Source organism: Tamandua tetradactyla, chromosome 3, assembly GCF_023851605.1.
Source record: "Tamandua tetradactyla isolate mTamTet1 chromosome 3, mTamTet1.pri, whole genome shotgun sequence".
In the NCBI taxonomy this organism is placed as follows: domain Eukaryota; kingdom Metazoa; phylum Chordata; class Mammalia; order Pilosa; family Myrmecophagidae; genus Tamandua; species Tamandua tetradactyla.
Window position 1 is genome coordinate 130,340,416 of NC_135329.1, and position 21,879 is coordinate 130,362,294.

Sequence of the window (21,879 nt, forward strand, 5' to 3'; positions counted from 1 at the left end):
ATGTATTAATTTTCTATTAGAGATTATTATTATTTTTTATAAGGTTTAAAGAAAAGTCATATAAAAGATAATGATGTTCCTGTATACCCCTATAATATGACATTTTGTATCAGTGCAATATCTTTGTTAAAGTTTATGAAAGAATGTTAAAGTAATGCTATTAACTACAATTCATAGTTTATAGTAGGTGAATTTCTTCCCCGTATGCCACTCTGTTATTACCACCTTGTATTAGTTTCATACATTTGTTATAGTTCAAGTGAGATCATTCTTAATACTTGTACTATTAACATCAGTCCATCATCCACAAGAGTGTTCCCTGTGTTATGCAGTTCAGTGTTTTATCTTCTTTCATTCCAGTAATATACCATACCCAAAACTTCCCCTTTCAATCATATTCATATACATTGTTCAGCGCTGTTAACTTACACTTAGAATAATGTGATACCATCATCACCATCTATTTCCAAATGTTTATAATCAACCTAAACAAATTCTGAACAAATTAAGCATTAGCTCCTCATTCTGTACCCCCAGTCTATCCTCTGGTAACCCATATTGTAGATTCTGACTCTATGAGTTTGCTTATTATAATTACTTCATATCAGTGAGATCATAAAATATTTTTCCTTTTGTGCCTGGCTTATTTCACTTGGCTTAATGTCTTTAAGGTTCATCTATGTTGTCACATTTATCAGAACTTCGTTCCTTATTGCAGTTGGATAATATTTCATTGTATGTATAAACCACATTGTGTTTATCCATTCATCAGTTGATGGCTACTTGAGTTGACTTCCATCTTTTGGTAATTGTGAATGATGCTGCTGTGAATATGTACAAATACCTGTCCTAGTCCCTGCTGTCAGTTCTTGGTTATATATCTAGTATCAGGATTGCTGGGTGATTTGGTAATTCTATACTTAGCTTCCTGAGGAAATGCCACACTGCTTGCATTCCCACCAGCAATGAATGAGTGTTCCTATTTCTCCACATCCTCTCCAACACTTGTAGTTTTCTGTTTTATTAATAGTAGCCATTGTAGTGGGTGTGAAATAATATTTCGTTGTGGTCTTGGTTTGCATTTCCCTAATAGCTAGTGATATTGAGCATCTTTTCATCTCCTTTTTAGCCATTTTTATACCCTGTTTGGAGAAAGATCTATTAAAGTGTTGGGATTGTTTTTTTTTTTTTTAGAGGGGAAGAGGTTGTTTGTCTTTTTATTGTTGAGTATAGGGTTTCTTTATATATTCAGGATAGTAAATAAGATTTCTTTATATTAAACCCTTATTATATATGTGATTCCCAAATATTTTCCCATTAGGTAGGTTGTCTTCCATTTTTGTGACAAAGTCTTTTTGATGCCTAGAACTTTTTAATTTCAGTGAGGTCCCATTTATATTTTCTTTTATTGCTTGTCCTTTGGGTGTAAAGTGTAAGAAACCCCTGCCTACCACACGATCTTTTCCTACATTTTTTTCCAGCAGTGGTACAGTCCTTGTTCTTATATGTAGGTCTTTGGTCCATTTTGAGTTAATTTTTGTATATGGTATGAGATAAGGGCCCCTCTCATTCTTTGTTATATGAATAACCAGTTCTCCCAGCACCATTTGTTGAAGAGACTGTTCTTTACCAATTGAGTGGACTTGATGGCCTTGTCAAAAAATCAGTTGACCATAGGTGTGAGGGTCTGATTCTGAACTCTGAATTCTATTCTGTTGTTCAATATGTCTGTCCTTATGCCAGTACTGTGCTGTTTTGACAACTGTTGCTTTGTAATATACTTTAAAGTCAGGATGTGAATGTCTTCCAATTTTATTATTCTTTTTCAAGATGGTTTTCAGGGCCCTTTACCCTTCCAAATAAATTTGATACTGGCTTTTCCAAAATCCCAAAGTAAGCTGTTGGGATTTTGATTGGGATTGTGTTGAATCAGTAAATTAATTTGGGTATAATTGATATGTTAAAAAATGTTTAGTCTTCGAGTTCATGAATACGGAATATCCTTCCATTTATTTAGGTGGTTTTTTTTGAGCAATGTTTTGTAGTTTTCTGCACACAAGTCCCTTAGATCCTTGTTTACGTATTTTCCTATATATTTGATTCTTTTAGTTGGTATTATAAATGGATTTTTCCCCCTCACTTTAACTCTGTAGAAACACTACTGATTTTTTTCACGTTGATTTTGTATCCCTCCACTTTGTTGAACTTGTTTATTATCTCTAGTAGTTGGTGATAGATTTTTTGGGATTTGCTATGTATAGGTGCATGTCATCTGCAAATAAAGAAAGTTATCCTTTTTCCTTTCCCATTTAGATGCCTTTTATTTCTTTCTCTTGCCTGATTTCTGTGGCTAGAATTTCTGTCACAACATAGAATAACAGTGCTGACAGTGGGAATCCTTGTCTTGTTCCAGTCTTAGAGGGTATGCTTTCAGTCCTTCACCATTTAGTGTGATGTTAAAATGTGAGATTTGTGTATATGCCTTTTTTTCTTTTTTTTTTTTAATCTAAAAAAAATGAAACGTTTCACAAATTTGCGTGTCATCCTTGCGCAGGGGCCATGCTAATCTGCTCTGTATCATTCCAATTTTAGTATATGTGCTGCTAAAGCTAGCACTATGCGTTTTATAATTTGAGGAAGTTTCCTTCTATTCCTGTTTTTTGAAGTGCTTTTGGATGTTGAATTTTGTCAAATACCTTTTTTGTGTCAATCAAGACAATTGTTATTCCCCCCTTTGATTTGTTAATGTAGTGGATTACGTTAATTGATATGCTTATATTGAACCACTCCTACATACCTGGGATAAAACCCGTTTGATCATGGTGTGTAATTGTTTTAGGTTGTAGTGTACTGTTCAGTTCGATTAGCAAATATTTTGGTAAGGATTTTTGCATCTGTATTCATAAGAGAAATTGGTCTAATTTTCCTGTAATATTTTTATCTGCCTCAGGTATTAGTGTGATGTTGGCTGTATAAATGAGTTAGGCAGTGTTCCCGCTTCAGTTTTTTTTTTTTTTTTTTGCAAGAGTTTGAGCAGCATTGGTATTAATTCTTGGAAAGAATAGTAGAATTCACCTGTGGTCCTGGGCTTTTCTTTGTTGGAGACTTTAAGAAAAGAACAAAAGTTTTATTCATACACCATGCAATCCATCCTAATTGCAATCAGTGGCTCTTGATATAATCACAAATTTATGCATTCACCACTTCAGTGAATATGAGAACATTCTCATTTCTTCTGAAGAAAAAAATCCCGTACCCCATATATCCCCCTATTATTGACATTTAGATTCAGTATTGTGCCTTAGTTGGTTAATGAAAGAATATTACAATGTTACTGTTAACTGTAGCCCTTAGTTTACATTAATAGTAGTTTTTCCCATAAACACCCTATTATTAACCTTGTAGTGGTGTACATTTGTTCTAGTACATGTAAGAACTCCTCTTTATTTATACAGTTAACCCCCATCATTGCCTACTCGGCGTTTTGCTAAGTTATACAGTCCCAGTTTTATCCTCTAGCTTTCCTTCTGGTGACATAAACGACTTTAACCTTCTTTCAACCTTGCTCACACTCTGCTTTGTTAATTATACTTACAGTATTGTCCTACCATCACAGTGTTGTGCTGTTCATTTCTGAACCTTTATAGTGAACTTTCTGAACATTCTGTACTCCTTAATCGATTGCCCAGTCTCTGCCCACTTTATATCCTGATAAACCTGTGCTCTCAGATTTAAATCTCAGAGTTTGCTCATTATGGTTAGTTCCTATTAGTGAAACCATATAATATTTGTCCTTTTGTTTCTGGCTTATTTTACCCAATGTAACATCTCTGGGATCACTCACATCATTGCATACCTCACTTCATTCCTTTCTGCAGCCGCATGATATTCCATTGTGTGTGTGTGTATATAATATACATATATATACATACACATACACCACAGTTCGCTCTTCCACTCATCAGTTAGTGGACACTTGGGTCACTTCTGTCTATTGGCATTTGTGAAAAATGCTGCAATAAACATAGTTGTGCACATAGAAGAAATTGCAAGAGAAATCAGCGAATATCTCACTGTCTCTTTGTGTCCTTTCAGTTCTTCCATATTAGCTTCTCGTAGAACTGCCACACTACCCTCCGGAGGGGCTGCACAATTGTCCTTTCCTACCAACAGTGAATAGATTTACTTCTTTCTCCGTATCTTCTCTAGCACTTGTAGTTTTTTTCTGTTTGTTCTTTTTTTTTAAATAGCTGTATTCACACACCATACAACCTATCCAAAGTGTACAACCATTGGCTTCTGGTGTATGCATTCACCGCCACATCTATATGAGAACATTTCCATTTCTCCTGAAAAGAATTTTGGGAGAGCTTTGATGATTGAATCAGTCTCTTTACTTGTAATTGATCTTTTGAGGTCTTCCATTTCCTCTAGAGTTGTTTCTAAGAATTTGTCCATCGAATCTAAATTGTCTTCGTTGGCATACAATTGTTCATGGTATCCTCTTATGATCCTTTTCATTTCTTTGGTATCTGGCAGTAACCTCCCTCTCTTCTCTGATTTTATTTATTTGTATCTTCTCTCTTTTTTCCTTTGTCAGTCTAGCTAATAGTTTGTCAATTTTATTGCTCTTCTCAAAGAACCAACTGTTTTGTTGATTCTTTTTTTTAATTCTTGATTTATGCTCTAATATTTGTTGTTTCTTTCCTTCTGCTTGTTTTGGGATTAGTTTGCTGTTCTTTTTCTAATTCCTTCAGATAAACAGTATGATCCTTGATTTTAGCTCTTTTTTAATGTTTCTCTCTCAACACAGCCTTCGTTGTATCCCATAAGATTTGATATGTTTGTTCTCATCGAGATACTTGCTGATTTCTCCTGCAATTTCTTCTTTGACCCACAAGTTGTTTAAAGAATGTATTGCTTGACCTCCATATATTCATGAATTTTCCTGTTCTCTTCCAATTACTGATTTCCAGCTTCCTTCTGTTATAGTCAAAGAAAGTGCTTTGTATAATTTCAGTGTTTTTAAATGTATTGAGACTTGTTTTACAACCCAACATTTGGTCTATCCTGGAGAACTATCTATATGCACTTGAGAAGAATGTATATCCTGCTGTTTTGGGGTACAGTGTTCTGTATATACCTCTTAGGTCTAGTTCATTTATCATATTACTGAAGTTTTCTGTTTCCTTATTGGTCCTCTGTCTAGATGTTTTATCTGTTGATAAGAGTGGTATATTGAAGTCTCCATCTAATATTGTAGAGATATCTCTTTCTCTCTTCAGTCTTGCCAGTGTTTTCCCTCATGTATTTTGGGGCACCATGGTTAGCTGCATAAATATGTATGATTATTATTTTCTCTTGCAGATCATCCTTTTAATAACATAATGACTTTAATTATCTTTTAAAAGAGATTTGCATTTAAAGTCTGTTTCGTCTGATATTAGAATAGCTACCTCAGCTCTTTTTACTATTTGCAAGGAATATCATTTTCAGACCTTTCCCTTTCAACCTATTTGTGTCTTTGGGTCTAAGGTGAGTCTCCTGTAAACAGCATATATGTTATGCTTTTTTTTTTTTTTTTTTTGTATGTATTCTATCATTCTGTGTCTTGTGGGGACTTTAATCCATTAACATTCCAGGTTGTAACAGTGAAGGCTGTAAATAGTTCAGCCATTTTATCCTTTGGCTTTTATGTCATATCTATTTCTTTTGTTTCTCTTTTTACCCTTTTAATTGCCCTTACTGATAATCTTCATTTCTTCAAGCCACTCTCTAAGCCACTCTCTACTGTCTTTTCCTTTCAGCCTGCAAAATTTCCGTTAGTGTTTCTTGTGGAGCAGTTCTCTTATTGGTTTTCCCGCAGTTTCTATTTATGTGTGAACATTTTAAGCACATCCCCACTTTTGAAGAACAGTTTTGCCATATAAGGAATTATTGGCTGCAGTTTCTCTCTTTCATTACCTTAGATATTTCATACCACTGCCATGAAAAACCCATGGTTTCTCATGAAAAAATTAACTATTCTTACTGTGGTTCCCTTGTATATGATGAATGGTTTTCTCTTGCTGTTTTGAGGGTTGTCTCTTTTTTCTTTTTGTTATTTGACCTTCTGATTAGTATATATCTCAGGGTAGGTCTATTAGGATTTAACCTGTTTGAAGTACATTCCTCTTCTTGGACGTAAATATTTAATGTCTTTCCGAAGAGTTGGGAAATTTTTGGCCATTATTTCCTCATGTATTCTTTCTGCCCCTTTACTCTTCTCTTCCTTCTGGGATACCCATATTGCATATGTTTGCATGCTTCATGCCCTCATTTAAATCCCTGAAACCTTGCTCGGTTTTTTCTATTCCTTTCTCAATCTGTTCTTGTGTCTGTAAGATTTTGATTCTCCTGTCTTCCTGTTCACTGATATTATGCCTTTTCAAATCTGCTGTTGTGTGCCTTGGGTGTATTTTTAATCTCTCCTATTGTGCCTTCCATCTCCATAATTCTTGGTATGTTTCTTTCTATACTTTAATATTCTTTTCTATGCTCACACATTGTCTTATCTTTTATCTTTTTAGTCGAATTTTCCTACATCTCCTTGAATTGATTTAAGAGATTTGTTTGAACATCTTTGGTTAGTTCCAAATTTTGTGTCTCCTCTGAAGTATTTATTTGTTCCTTTAGGCCATGTCTTCTGTCTTAAAATAGCTTGTAATTTCTTGCTGATGTCTAGATATCTGATTATCTTGATGAGTTTATTTTGTCTGGGGTTTTAAAGTTGATTGGCTTTGTGTTAAGGCTCTTTGATGCTTGGTTCAATTTATTCCAGATCTTTATAACAGCCTGTGTTTAACTCATCAGATTTTTTCAGCTTTTATTCATCTGCTTCTAGCCCTGTATATGTGGTACAGTATTTAAGCTTCCTTTCCTCTGTTTATTTTCTGGGAATCTTGTTCTGGTTTTTTTTTTCTGGTTTTTTACTGTCCTTTGCTTGATACCAGTTGATTTTGCCTGCAGGGCAAATTCTGTGAGGAGGACTATCCTGGAGAGTACTTTTCCCAAGTCAGTATTTTCCAGCCAAAACAGGGTCAAGGTTCCATGAAGGGAGTATAGACCATCTGCAAAGTGCCCTGGGTAGGGATCAGAAGGACGCCAAAGCCTCTTTGGTGACTCCCCAAGGCTGTGTTTTAGTGGCTTGCCTAGCAATTCAGCCGTTCAGCTAATTGTTCCCTGCAACCCAGAGGAAGCACTTTGCCTTTAAATAACCACTCCCCCCTCCCCCCCCATCCGGGGCAAGTTTGAAACAGTTGCTCCCACTGGCTTTTTCCAGATCAGGTTGAAATAGAAGTTCAGAGTCAGGACCCAGCTATCTAGATTCCCAAATTTGTCAGTCAAAAACTGAGATCAGTGGTTGGCCATGACCACCCCTGTTCTAGTTTGCTAGCTGCTGGAATGCAATATACCAGAAACAAATGACTTTTAAAAAGGGGAATTTAATAAGTTGCTAGTTTACAGCTCTAAGGTCAAGAAAATGTCCCAGTTAAACAAGTCTATAGAAATGTCCAATCACAGGCATCCAGGGAAAGATACCTTGATACAAGAAGGCTGATGAAGTTCAGAGTTTCTGTCTCAAGTGAGAAGGCACACGGCGAACATGGTCAGGGTTTCTCTCTTGGCTGGAAGGGCATAATGGCAAACACGGTGTCATCTGCTAGCTTTCTCTCCTGGTTTCTGGTTTCATGAAGTTCCCCAGGAGGCGTTTTCCTTTTTCATCTCCGAAGCGCTGGCTAGTGGACTCTGCTTTGTGGTGTTACAGCATTCTCTGCTCTCTCTCTGAATCTCCTTCATTCTCCAAGATGTTTCCTCTTTTATAGAACTTCAGAAACTAATCAGGACCCACCCAAATGTGTGGAGACAGATTTCCCCCAATCCAGCTTTACAGCTACTCTTGATTGGGTTACATCTCCAGGGAGATGATCTGATTACAGATTCAAACATACAGTATTGAATAGGGATTATTCTGCCTTTACGAAATGGGATTTAGATTAAAACATGGCTTTTCTTGGGGATTTACATCCTTTTAAACCAGCACACCCCTATTCTTGGGAAAGAGGATTTTTTCCCCCAATTTTATTGAAATAGATTCACACACTACACCAGCTATCCAAAGTATACTGTCACTGACTCATAGTATTATCATATAGTTGTGTTTACACCCCATGATTGATTTTAGAACATTTTCATTATTACAGAACAGAAATAATAATAATAAAAATAAAACCCGAATCTTTCTTACCCCTGATCCCCTGCTCCATTGTTGACCCGTAGTTTTGGTATTAGTATATTTGTTACTGTTGATAAAAGAATATTAGAATATTAGTTACCTGTAGTCCATAATTCTGTAATAGCGTTTTTTCCTCCATTTAACCCTGTTATTTTTTTTTACATTTATAGTGGTTTGTAGAATAACTTACATGATATAAAATGACTGTGAATCAGATTCACCTACTGTGTGTTACTTCTTTTAATCTCAAGAGTAAGCTACCATCACCTCTGTCCATTCCCAAACATTTAAATTCAACCTTGTTAGCAATTTTGTACTTATTAGATAACCACTTCCCCTTCTCTAGCTTCTTTCTAGGTACACTATATCCTTTTTTTATTGACAAAACATAATAACATATAGACACGAGCATTTCTTAACATATGAACATTCCATTCTTGATATATAATCAGTGACTTGCTATATCATCACAGTTATATATTCATCACCATGATCATTTCTTAGAACATTTGCATCACTTCTGAAAAATAAAAAAGAAAAAACTCTTACATTAGGTACCCTGTAGTCTACATTTTTTTCTCCATGCATGTCTTTATTATAATACTCATCTAGCAATGGACAGGATGAAGAGCGTCTCAGTCAATAAGATTTTTCCAGTCACAGAATCTCAAGATAAAAGCTATATTGTTATACAGTGATTATCAAAAATCATGGGTAATAGATTGCAGTTCAACAATTTCAGGGTTTTCCTTCTGTCTGTTCTAATTCTTTATAATGATTCAGTACTGTTAACCATTTGTTAGATCCTAACTTCTCTGTTACAACTCCTACCGCTCATTTGATCGATCTCTCAATCTTCAGAGGTATTTGGGCAATGATCATTCTAACTTCTTCATGCTGAAAAGGGGTGTCAGCATTATGGGATAGAGGAATGGGACTGTTTATTTTGAAAAGACTAGGTTTCAGGGCTTATCTGGGAAAGCAACCCTGTAGATTTTAAGTTTCTGGAAGAATAAATTTAATAGTAAAACTTCTATAGAGTCTTATATCGAGTCCAGGGTATTCTTTAGAATTTTCTGGTATACAGTTGCCTGGGCCTTCGTATAACTGGCAATTTGCATTATCTGCCTGAAGCTTGTATTAGAGTAACCTCTGGAGTAACCTTTCAACTCTATTTGAAATCTCTTAGCCACTGAAACCTTACTTTGTTTCATTTCTTTTCCTCCTTTTGGTCAGGAAGGCATTGTCAAATCCCACAGTGCCAGGATCAAGCTCATCCCTGGGAGTCATGTCCCACATTGCCTAGGAGACTTACACCCCTGAAAATGTCTCATGTGGGGGGCAGGGTAGAGAGTTTATTTCCAAAGTTTGGCTTAGAGAGGCCACATCTGAGCAACAAAAGAGGTTCTCTGGGGGTGACTCTTAGGCATAATTATAGGAAGGCTTAGCTTCACCATTACAGAAATAAGTTTCATAAGGGCTTACCTCAAGATTGAGGATTTAGCTCGTTAGATTGGGAGTCTCTAAGGTTTGTGAGAATGTCAGGAATTTCCCATCTGGGGGCATATTCTTTTTTTCTCCAGTCCCTCAAGGGACATTGCAAATACTTTTTTTTTGTTTTCTGTCCCAAATACTCTGGAATGTATCAGGTATTAAATTAAACTATACAGAGTAACAAGATCTCATTAATAACAGAATAACAAAATCCACGTTATATAGGATGTTTAGATAACTTGACAGGTTAAATTAGATAGTATGCTACAGAAAATTTTAATTTTGGACAAAATAAGCATCTCTTCCTTTGGTCTCTCACAGAAGTTGAAGATATAAAATACAACTAGATGGGCGAGCCACTATGGCTCAGTGGCAGAGTTCTCACCTGCCATCCTGGAGACCTGGGTTTGATTGCCAGTGCCTGCCCATGTAATAAAATAAATAAATAAATAAACCAGAAACAAAATACAGCTAGTATCATCCTTTACTCTGTATTCTGATTTACCTTAGCCCTAACCAGATTATCTTCATCCATATCTCTAACTGAAGTCTGGTCTCTTTTTCACCTTCTTTAACAATTGCTATATGGAGTAATGCTGACATTCAGAGCTACAGAACTCTGAGTCTTAGTTGCCACACAGATACCCAAATTTCAGGTTATCTGAGCACAGCATCTCAATTTAGAAGTTACTATTAAAACTTGAGAATAAATGAGACTACTCTAAGATCTTACAGTCTAGTCCCTACTTTTATTATAAGCATTTTCTAAATGAGACCATGCAATATTTGTCCTTTTGTTTCTGACTTACTTTCTCAACATCATGTTCTCTGGGTTCATCTTGTTGCATGCCTTATGACATTCCTTTCAGCTGTCACACCATATTCCGTCATCTGTGTGTATACATCACAGATCACCCTTCTGCTCATCAGTTGATGGGCTCTTCAGCTACCTCCATCCAGTGCTCTTCAGAAAGGGGAAGAGCTTTTTAAATTCTTTTCTGCCATCAGTGAGCTAGCCAGGGACTGGACCCCAGCCCACTGCAAGAGTGGGAAATGGGTGCCAGCAGCCAGTGTGCAGAGAGCAGCTCACTCTTCTTTACTGTTATTTGTCCCTTCCTCTGTTCTTCTGTGAATGTTGTACAGTGTTCTTCTGGCCTCCCCAGCTTTACAGTTACTGCCTGCTTAATTAGTGTTTTGGTGGAAGGAATGTCTTGGAGCTCCCTACTCTGCCATCTTCCCCAGAAGTCAGTATGATTTTTTTGGAAAGCTTTACTCTTGGGTAGGGTCATAGGTAGAACTCCTTTGTTCCAAATGTTTTTTTTCCACATAACCTGATATTTTCTAGTTTACTTTTTCATAGTGCCCCATATTCTGCCAATTAAAGATAATTAGCAGGAGGTGGAAGGGGTTAAGGCTGATCAGATAGAATGTAAGATATAAATAGAAGGCAAGAAGAAGAAAGTATATGTGTATGTAAAAAAGTAAATACATCGGTATAAGCTACGGAAAATCTTTTATCAGGCCAGACTGCTCTTCTGTGTTTTCAGAACTTTATTTTCAGTATTCTAGACCTCCTCTGAACAATTCAGATTCCTCATTCTTAAAAACATCTCTTTTCTGTGTGCATCTTTGTTCCTCACTCCCAACTCCCTGCCAAAAAGAGATAAACCTTTGTTTTCCATCAGTGATCTGAATAATTTCCTCCTAGTTTATTAGCTAAGTTCTTTTCTGCTTGAGAAGTATTTGTTAGATCTACCTTCTGTTCATTTCCACTACACTGAGCCATAACTTATTTGTCTTGGAGCCACTGTGCCTCTCCTTATAATTTATCCTTGATACTGGGTTTAGTTTTAGTCTGTTTGTTTTGGTTTTAGCTGATCCTGTTTCAAGATCTTTAGTAACTCTAGACCTGTAGCTTATAGCAGAAGTTTGTACCCCCTGGTTTCATAAAAGTAGTAAAATTAGTTTTGAGTTACTTTCAGTATTTTAAAAGGCACAACAAGTTTTATATGACTCCATTATCAAGGTAGACAAAACTAGGTAGTTTTGTTATAGTATTATTGTTTCATCTTTGAAAACTGTGATTTCTTTTGTCGGTAACATAATTTCTGGGGTCCTTGGAAAGAAAAATAGTATGCAAGTCACTTGTAGTTAAGAGCTTCAAAGCCATTGCCTTATTAAAGTTCATCGTATGCCTAGCAGAGGACACAACTATCTTTACAATCTGAACATAACAAACTTTCTGCATTTACTTCCTGTGTAATCTTTTCTGTTCCTCTGGTTCTGTTTCTCTTCCTCTCTTCTCTTCTATCCCCTCAATCCCACCCTCACACTCGTTATTTTCTTGTTCTTAAATATTCTTTAATATCTCTGCCTTCTTCTTTTTCTCTTGTCAGTCGTCAAGGACTAACTCAAATATTAGCTCCCTGATATTTTTACTTTATTGAACTTTTACACTTCTGAAGTTGAAATATTTACATCACAAAATAAGTTTATGTGAAAATGGTATTTCTATATAGATATAAAGCAAATGTGGCTAAACAGTAACTGTTGAATGTAGGGTGGCCAAATGGGTATCAGCTTTACTATCTCGCAGTTTTTCTCTACTTAAATATTTTTATAACAAAAAAAGGGGAAAGTGTTCCATTGCAGTTTAGGATATAGAATGCCACAAAATAGCATCATCCCCATCCTAACAATCATAAGGTTTTGCTGGTTCACATTACTTTCTACATTCAAAACAAGTTCTGATAGAACAGAAGGTATGGCCTCACATGGCTGTCAGTGCCTCCGCTTAGTCTTAGATTTGCTGGTATGGGACGTGAGCACAGAATTCCAGTGGACCCATGCATGGAAGTTTATCAAAGCAACTATGTTAGGTGTTTTATGAAATGCACATAGTTATCATGGGTGCGTTATACAAATTGAGTGGTAAGGCATGATGAACATGCATGTGTTGCCTCTGCTCACGAGGCTCATGCTCCAGTATCCTATCTGAGTTCACTTAAAAGTTCAAAGATAAAATTGTAAGAATTTTATGACAGCAACTGTGGAGCTTTTCACCAAGCACCAGGTCAAATATTGCTGCCTTAGTCGCACACATGAAGCAGACCCTGGTGGTAAGTTAATTACCTTATTACCAAACACAGAAAAAGAAAGTGACTTTCCAAAAGAATCAAATCTAAATTTAATGAAACACTATATAATGATGGGAGCAAACTAAGGCTATTATAATGAATTTTTTTTGTACTTTCAAGTCTTGGTCAAAAGCATTAAGCTTCAAGTACCTTTTTTCCTGCTAGTCTATTGTTGCTTTTATCTTTTCCTTTATAGCATTTACAATTTTTAAAATTATGTTGTTAATTGTGTAGTTTGTTTCTCACTACAGCGTTTTTGAGGGCAGGTTGTATCTCTTGTGTCTATTGTTGTCTCCCCAAACTCACTCCCTTATTTAGTGTGTTGTCTAGCATTCATAGAAAGCATTCAAAAAACTGTTGAAAGAATGAATGAGTTTTTAAACATATTGCATAGACTCTTTGAAAATGGTCTAGTAGAAGTTTTTCAAGGCCTGTAAGTGTATATTTTTTGTGCCTTTGACCTACAAGTTATGCAACCAAATTAGATAAGTTTTCATGTAATACCTACATTGTTAAAATTCAATCAGTTTATGTAGAGGAGTTGCCAAAAATAGTTTCATATGGGATAGATTTTATTCCTCATAGGACTCCACCTCTTTGCCTCCTCCCATGAGGTTTGCTTTGAACAGATTTCCTACTAGGTTAGTTTCTTTTCATTTTGCAAGAAATAATTGAATAGAAATATATTCAAAGTAAAGTGTGAGAGAGATTATTACTGTTAACCAACTGTACATTTTGTCTCTGTTGAAAATCTCAAATCACAGATATACGCCCTTGTTTAGTATTTTCATGGCGGCCTTCATAACAGATCTAGTCTTGTTAAATCATTTATGGACGTTTTGCATGTCCTTGCTTATCCACCACTATTCTTTCTCCTATTGTATGTCATCTTTAAATTTCCATTATAAAATTCATATCTTCGTTTTCTTATTAATGGGAAATTATTCATGGACATAACACATAAGTACTTAGCTTACAAAAACTGATAGAAAAGTCAATTGACTATGCTTTATTATTCAAATCGGGCTATTTTTAAGAAGTATAGGCTAATTATCCTGTGATAATTATTATGAATTAGGACTTTCCTGGCCATAAACTCAAGATATTTTGGGCTAACTGTTTATAGCCATCCTGCTTCTAAGGAAAACAGCTTTCCTTGCCACACCCTTCATCCCATTCCCTAAGTCCCACTCTCCAGAGGCTACTCTTAGTTTTGTGACTATTTCTTCTAGGATTTACCTTATTTCTAAATGGTTTAATTATACTGTTATTTGATGATTTTTCAGTGTCATTTGTATTTGTTTTTTACCTACCATTGTCCTTTCCCTACTCATCGCCACCCCAAGGCATATTTGTAGAGAAATTATGGATTGCTCTATGACAGTCTGTTTATATTATGTCCACATTATTGTTAGAATTCATCCATAGAAAGCCATGCCTCCTTTATTGCATAACAACTCTTTTTCCAGAGTTTGAAAAATCTATTTTAATTGCCTTGTGTTCTATGCACTCAAAATTTTTCTTTCAATTTTATCATCTCTGCCACATACCAATGAAATGCTGTTTCCCTGTGATCCTTCCCCCCCCCCCCCCCTTTAGAACTTTCCTCTCTGTCTGTGGTCCCACTTTAGTCTGCATAGGTTGTTCTTCCTGGACCTTCCTTTGTAACTGTTTACTGGGTTCGGTGTCTTCCTCTTTTCATACCTTGTGTTCTCAGTTGTCTAGGTCATAATCCTCATTAGTTTCCTAAGGTTTTGCTTTTTTGTTTTTTAATTTTTTTGGAAACCTTGCATGTCTGAAATTGTGCCCTGCTCTGTGTACACCTTACACTTAGTTACTAGATCAGAGTTGAAGGCTAAACATTTGTTTTTCCTCTGTACTATAGACACTGCTTCATTGTCTTATTTCTTATTGGTTTTTGATGTTGTTGGTAAGAAGCCATTCTGATTTCTTTCCCCTTGTATGTGAACTGTTTTTCCACTCTGGAAACTTGTAGTATCGTTACCTTTATTTCCAGTGTTCTGAAATTTCAAAATGGTGTATTTTACTTGGGGTTGGTCTTTTCTTGTTAATCTCACTGAGTACACTTGTGCCTTTTCAATCTGGAAATTTGTTTCCTTTGGTTTTACAATGGTTCCTTTATTTCTTTGGTAATTTCTTTTCCATTTTTTTCTTCTCTTTTTATAACCATAGTCAAATGATAGGTCTCTTGGACACTACTGTCACTATTAAATTTCCTAGTTCTTTTTGTTCTGCTCTTTCTCCCAGTTATTAGGCTGAATTTATTTCAGTATGGATCACATTTTGAATTTCCACAAGCTCAATATGAGAGTTGGGTTGCTTTCTCAAGCATCCTTTTCTTATTTTATGAACGAATATTTTTAAGTCCCTTTAAGGATAGTAATTATAGCCCCTCTGCATCATCTCTAGGTTCCTTTTGCTTTTGTTGGTTTTGGTCTTTCTTTCACATTGGAGGCCTTCCTTGGATACTTGGTGTTTGTCTGTTAGAGGGAAGCATTACAAAAGCTGACTAGAAACTCTTGGTGCCTGGTGGGCTTTGCTGGTCAAGTAGCAAGCTAATTTTTTACTTGGGTCCATTCCATATGTTAATGTTCAGAAGTCTTGTCGTTGGTGGTGTTTGGTGATCCAAAAGAAGAATCCTGTAATCTACTAACAGCGTTGTAGAAGTAAGACCAGGAAAGAGTCTTTACGTCTCAGTGTTGAATATTTAGATTTTTTTTATTATTCCTTATACCTGCCTTCCCAAACCCTGCCTAGAGATGATTGTATATTTAAGGGGGTAAATTTACCTGTGAAGTAGATTAAACTGGAAGATTTAACTGGAAGTTCTTATTCTCCAGAAAAATAAATGTCCTTTCCTTGAAATGGAGGGAAGGGGCAAATTTGGGGTTCTGCTTTTCCAATATAGATTTTAATTCCACAAGTGTCTTTTCAACCCCAATCATCTTATCTTTTTACTTTGTATCTCCAGTTTTTTAATATATACTCTATGCATTTGGCTATAGGCTAAATAAATGCTTTGTTTCCTGTTTCCAAGTATCTAGGGTACAGTTTCATCCTGTGCTTCTGTCCTCTAAATTATGCTACCTCTCACTCCTTTGTATTTTCCAAATATACATTGAAATCTCTTGCCTTCTAAGGTCTCCTTTCCTGTTATCTTCATAGTTAAAGCTTTGATTCATTCACTGTCATTTTATTGGAATTTTGGAAAGAGAAGGCCAAATAGATATGTAAGGACAATATCTTATTTAACTGGAAGTTGAAAGCATACTTCTTTTGAGCTTCCTTTGATTTAATCAATCATATTGCATAGTATGACTTTGTTACTCTGGCTCATGAGCTGTGTATTCTTGTGTGTATGGTTTTAGTTGATAATTTGTTCTGTTATTTAACTTTTATGTTTATTTTTATTCCGTGTACTACAATATAGACCATTTATTTTGGTGTTAATTTGCTCTGTTCGTCTTCTTTCTTTTCATTACTTGGCACCGTGTTTTTCCTATACTGAGATTATTTTGTAGTAACTTTAAGGTAGAAAGATGTACTTAATCCAAAACTGAGTTGATAAATTAATGAGGGTGCATGCTGAAAAATTAAATATTTTAGTTTGATTTCTTAAATATGAATATGTTAATAAAGCAAATATATACCCAGTCCAAACTTCACATTGTATAACTGAGCTGCATCTATTTGGATTTGCCAGAATTATAGTCCCCTACCAGCACAATAAGGGAGTAAATAATTTAGAATTTTGACTTTGAAATTGAGCAACTGTGGGAGAAGTTGAAGAGATTGTTGTGATAGTTATTCTTTTTAAGAAAAAAGAATTTACTCTTTGCCCCTTTCTTGTATGCTCTTTTTACTCCGATGATGACCAAGAACATCTGAGGTATCCGTAGGCATCATTCTAATCCTTTTCCTTATGGAAAAAAAAATTTTTTTTTTCAATTTGTAAAAGTAATGTCCACATAGTAGTGCTATTTGTACTAGCCAAAAACTGGAGTCTATTGTCCATCCAAAGTAGAATTGGAAAATGAATTGTGTTCATTCGTACAGTAGAATACTACATAAACAAATTAGAGTAACTTTAATTGTATATGCCAAACCTGGATGAATCTAACAAATATAGTGTTGAGCAAATCGCATTTATGTATCATTAAAGATCAGGGTACTTAGTAGCTTCTTTTGGCAGGGGCTGGGGAATACTTAGTGAAGAAAACAGAAACTATTAAATACATAAAGGGGGAAGACATTCAATTTCAAATTTTATATAAACCAAATTTAGCATTCTGGTTAATTTGCTTCTAAGTTTCTTCCTTTCTTTCTCCGTTTTTTTTGTTGTTGTTGTTGTTGTTGTTTATTTTACATAATTAGAAACATACTATGTACATTACAGGTTGACCTTTTCACTTAAAATACTGTGATTTTATTATTATAAAAGTCTTTAAAAACATTTTAGGAAACACTTCATAGTTATGTGACCAACTTCATAGTTATGTGACCATGCATAAATGACTTAACCTTTTAGTGCCAGTTTCTTATCTATAAATAATATAGTACCAACCTCAGAGGATTGTTTTGGGGGTTAAATAAAATAATAAACAGAAGCCTCCTGTTCTAGGTTGCTAGCTGCCAGAATGCAATATACCAGAAACGGAATGGCTTTTAGAAAGAGGAATTTAATGAGTTGTTAGTTTACAGTTCTAAGGCCAAGAAAATGTCTCAGTTAAAACAAGTCTATAGAAATGTCCAATCAAAGACATCCAGGAAATGATAGCTTAGTTCAAGAAGGCTGATGAAGTTCAGGTTTTCTCTCTCATGTGAGAAGGCACCTGGTGAACCACAGTCACGCTTTCTCTCAGCTGGAAGGGCACATGGTGAGCACAGCGTCATCTACCAACTTTCTCTCCTGGCTTCCTGTTTCATGAAGCTCCCCGGGAGGTGTTTTCTTCTTTGTCTCCAAAGGTCGCTGGCTCATGGACTCTCTGCTTTGTGGTGCTGCAGCATTCTCTGCTCTCTCTCAATCTCTCACTTTCTCCAAATTGTTTCCTCTTTTATAGGACTTCAGAAATTTATCAAGACCCACCCAAATGGGTGGAGACATGTCGTCACTTAATCCAGCATAACAACCATTCTTGATTAAATCACATCTCCAGGGAGATGATCTAATCACAGATTCAAGCATGCAGTATTGAATAGGGATTATTCTGCCTTTACAAAATGGGATTTTGATTAAAACATGGCTTTTCTAGGGGACATACATCTTTTCAAACCAGCACACCTATCCCCAGGCCTGGCATATAATGCTGAGTAAATAACAACTGTTGCTATTATTGTTATAATTAAGAGGTCCTATATGAGTAGAAAATAAAAGAAATATGCATTCATTCATTCTTGTATTGCATTTCAACTTGTGGCTTTTAAGTACCTATTATATTCCAGGCAATGGTAATAAGATACTCAAAATGGTCCTGCCCTAAAGATATGGGTAAACAAATTAAAGTATAAAGTGGTATGATGTCTTAATAAAAGTGTATATGAAGTGAAAGCACTTAGAGAAAGATGCCCAGGAGTTGGATGGGAATGTGTAGACTTACCAGGCACATAGAAAGGCCTGTAAGAACACGTGTTGTTTTGGGATATGCAAATAGAACATTATAGCCAATACTCAGGATATGACATTGGACACTAAATAGTAGGTAAGAATAGCAAGAGTGTTAATGATAAATTCTATATGGAATCAGAATTGAGTTAGGGAAAAGAGCTTTGGAAACACTGTACCTCAAAGTTCCTCATCCCCCAGTTTTGCATGAAGCCAGTTTTGCATGAAGCAAAAAGTGTTTGCTTCATTTTGTGGAGCTCTTTCTGCATTGTAGAAGAGAGATGTTTAATAGTTTCACTATTTACCATGCCGTGTTTAATTATTGATTTTAGTCAATGGTTAAATATTAAGAATGGAAGATTTGCATGTAACCACAGGCAATTAATCAAAATTTGCATTTCACAGGAAACCAAAAGAATGGAGTCAAAACCTTCAAGGATTCCAAGAAGAATTTCTGTCCAACCTTCCAGCTCTATAAGTGCTAGGGTGGTATCTGGAAGCAGAGGCAGTAGTTTAAATGATACCTATCAGCCAAGAGACTCTTCATTTAGAATGGATTCTGAATATCAGGTAACATCTTAATTTGAAATATATATCCATAGCCTCTTTTTCAATTTCAGAATTATGGATAAGGGATGGTGGCCTATTATATAAAATCATGATACTTTCCAAAGGCTTGAAAACCTTTGTACTTAAAAATGTAAACATAATTTAAATATGTATTTGACTAAACTAGTCATTGTGAGTGATTTTGTCAAAGGACCAAAGACAAGAGCCTTTTTCTCTGACATTACACCATTATCTGACTATTCTCTGCTTGTCCAGCAGTAATGGCATAATAATTAAGGTTTTTCCTTGAGAATGAAACTTCTAAATATTTTACTTCTAATGATGGGTGATTATTAATTCACAGACTTGCTTTTATGAAGATGTTCTTTTAAATGAATTTTTAATTTTTATTGCTAATCATGAGTTTGCACTGGTTCATCCCTTTACTATTATGTAGCTAATTTTACTTAGGTTCAACAGATGTTGGTTGGTTGGTTTTTAAAATGGCTTGTCAATGTTCTAACACAATGGTTGTAATATAAAACGGGATAAATCTCTTGAGTACGTGTTTTGTAAGTGTAATGAAATTCATCTGTGTCTTTCTAATTTAAATTCATTGCATTATTGTTGAATAGCTGATTAAATAATGTGATTGGCAGAATTCTGATACTGACTGAAACTTTAAAGAACCCTCTAATGAAAATTAGTATATATTTTAATTTCTATTTCTCTAAGTAGTTATATATCATGTAATCTACTATATAGTAAAGTCTCATTTAAAAAGATTCCTGTGTAGTAATGAGCATTTTATAAATATGCAGAAGTTAAAGTATAAATAGAACTTCTCTACAATTCCCATATCTACTACCCACTTACTCATTGACTTAGTGTGAACTTTTTACTTGGTGTTATTTAAATGTTAATTTATCTATTATTTTTTTTATTCTGTTGCTAGATAAGTGTATACTCGCCTAAGGTACAGAAGACTAGTTTTGCATTCTTTGAAATGTGGCAGGTTAAAAGTTTGTGATTTATAAAGGGCAAAAAATTGTTTCTTATTGTCTTTATAAATTTGTATACCGATCTTTGTCTAATTTCTCATGTAGCTTATTAGTGAGGAATACAAACTCTGAAGCCAGACTCTACATACTGCCTGTATTGAAATTTTGTTCCACCACTTAACTAGCTACTTGAACCTGGGGAAGTCATTAACCTCTTTGTTTCTTAGTTTCCATACTACTCAATTCATAGGGTATGTACGAGTTCAGTGAATTAACATACTGAATGAAAATAATGTCTCTCATTTGGTAAGCAATGTATGAATGTTAGCTGTTGCAGCATTTGTTTTTACTTTTATTGTTATAGTAATTATTATAGTAATTTCTTAGGTACTAAACACTTGCATGAATTTAGAAAATTTATATTCATTATAAAATACAACTATTTTATAAATAAAATGACTATTTCAAACTTTTCAGCTTGTTTTTTTGTGTGTCAGACTAGTCCAAAAATCCCATTTTTTCATTGTGAAAATAAATACATACAAGTGTTTAAAAACTTTAAATATTTTAATACCTATGAAATGGCCATACCTAAAAGGTGGTAGTAGCACCCATAGGTGTTGAATTCATTCTGTTCCAAAGTTTTTAATATATTTAAATATGAAAGTAAATTTTAAAATTACTTCAAACATCTAAAGTCCAAATGAAACAATTTTTATCCTTAGTTTTTATTGATTCTTAATATTATTATCAGTTTTGTAAAGTTAGAGGATTTTCTTCATACTTTCCTGCTACTATAAATTGCAGTCTTTTTTTAATGTGTTAACAGAAACAATTCCAGTTATAAATGAGCTTTTCTTAACTGCTTTGCTATGTAGTTTTGATTTAGACCCTAAAATTCCTGTTCTATAGCATGTACATTTCATTAATAGTTGAGCTGCTTTGATTTGAAATTGCATCATCTGTGATTGATTTAAAGAAAATCTGCTTTATGAATAGCCTTAAAAGAGATAAATAGTTTATCATTTTGATTTCTCATAATGGAACCTACTTTTCTGCCCTCATTTTTGTCTTTTCATCTTATTGGTTCACAGATTAAAATACCCTCATTCCCATTTCCTATAAAATTGCTGAAGTAAGCTCAGTTACAACTTAGAATCATGGAATTTTAAATTGGAGTGGTTAAAAGCATGAGTTCTGAAGTCAAATTGCCTAAGCTAAAGTCTTTGCTCATCTGTTTAACAGATATATGATTTTAAGCAATGTCATTTATTTCTTTTACTCATCTGTAAAATGGTGATGATAATCTTCCTCATATGGTTATAATTAGTTGAAAAAAATAGTACCTGTGAAGCACTTAGAACAACAGTGCATGGGATGTAGTAAGAGTTCAGATGTTACCAATTATGATTATTGTTACTGCTACTGATATTATTTCCTGGATTTACATTGATCTGAAAAGGTAATTACTGTCCTTAGGGTATTGTATAATATGTTAAGAATATATTAAGTTACATGTTGATATAGTTTTATTTACCGATCTTGAGATTATTTGCAAAATATGTATTTAATGAAGGAAAGTGACCTTTAAATATTGGAGGTACCACTAGAAAGCGGAAGGTTTCTCACAGTTGTCAGCAATGTAATATTCTTTTTTCTTAACTGAAGCACTTAATAAAGCCAAAGCCTGGAAAAGGAGGGACCAAGGTTAGGTAGGGCATGGTAGATCAATTTGTGTTATGTATTAACTAATAGGGAAACACCTTATATTTATATCCTACTTGACATTTTATAAAACAT

The 21,879-nt window shown here is 34.8% G+C and overlaps 1 protein-coding gene and 1 non-coding gene across 7 annotated transcripts in view; one reads left to right on the plus strand and one right to left on the minus strand.

Moving 5' to 3' along the window:
* The window catches only part of MARCHF7 (membrane associated ring-CH-type finger 7), a 69,101-nt gene that overhangs the window by 7,787 nt on the left and 39,435 nt on the right, over nucleotides 1–21,879 (plus strand). For all 6 annotated transcript variants that reach the window (XR_013172786.1, XR_013172785.1, XM_077153973.1 and 3 more), the window contains exon 2: nucleotides 18,935–19,099. Coding sequence is in view for 4 of the 6 variants with exons in the window: in XM_077153973.1 (XP_077010088.1) it covers nucleotides 18,947–19,099 (153 nt within the window). In the remaining 2 variants the exon portion in view is untranslated. The remainder of the gene's footprint in view (nucleotides 1–18,934; nucleotides 19,100–21,879) is intronic.
* Nucleotides 2,510–2,616, minus strand: LOC143678380 (U6 spliceosomal RNA). Its single transcript, XR_013173192.1, has one exon. It is a non-coding gene; the product is annotated as a U6 spliceosomal RNA (small nuclear RNA).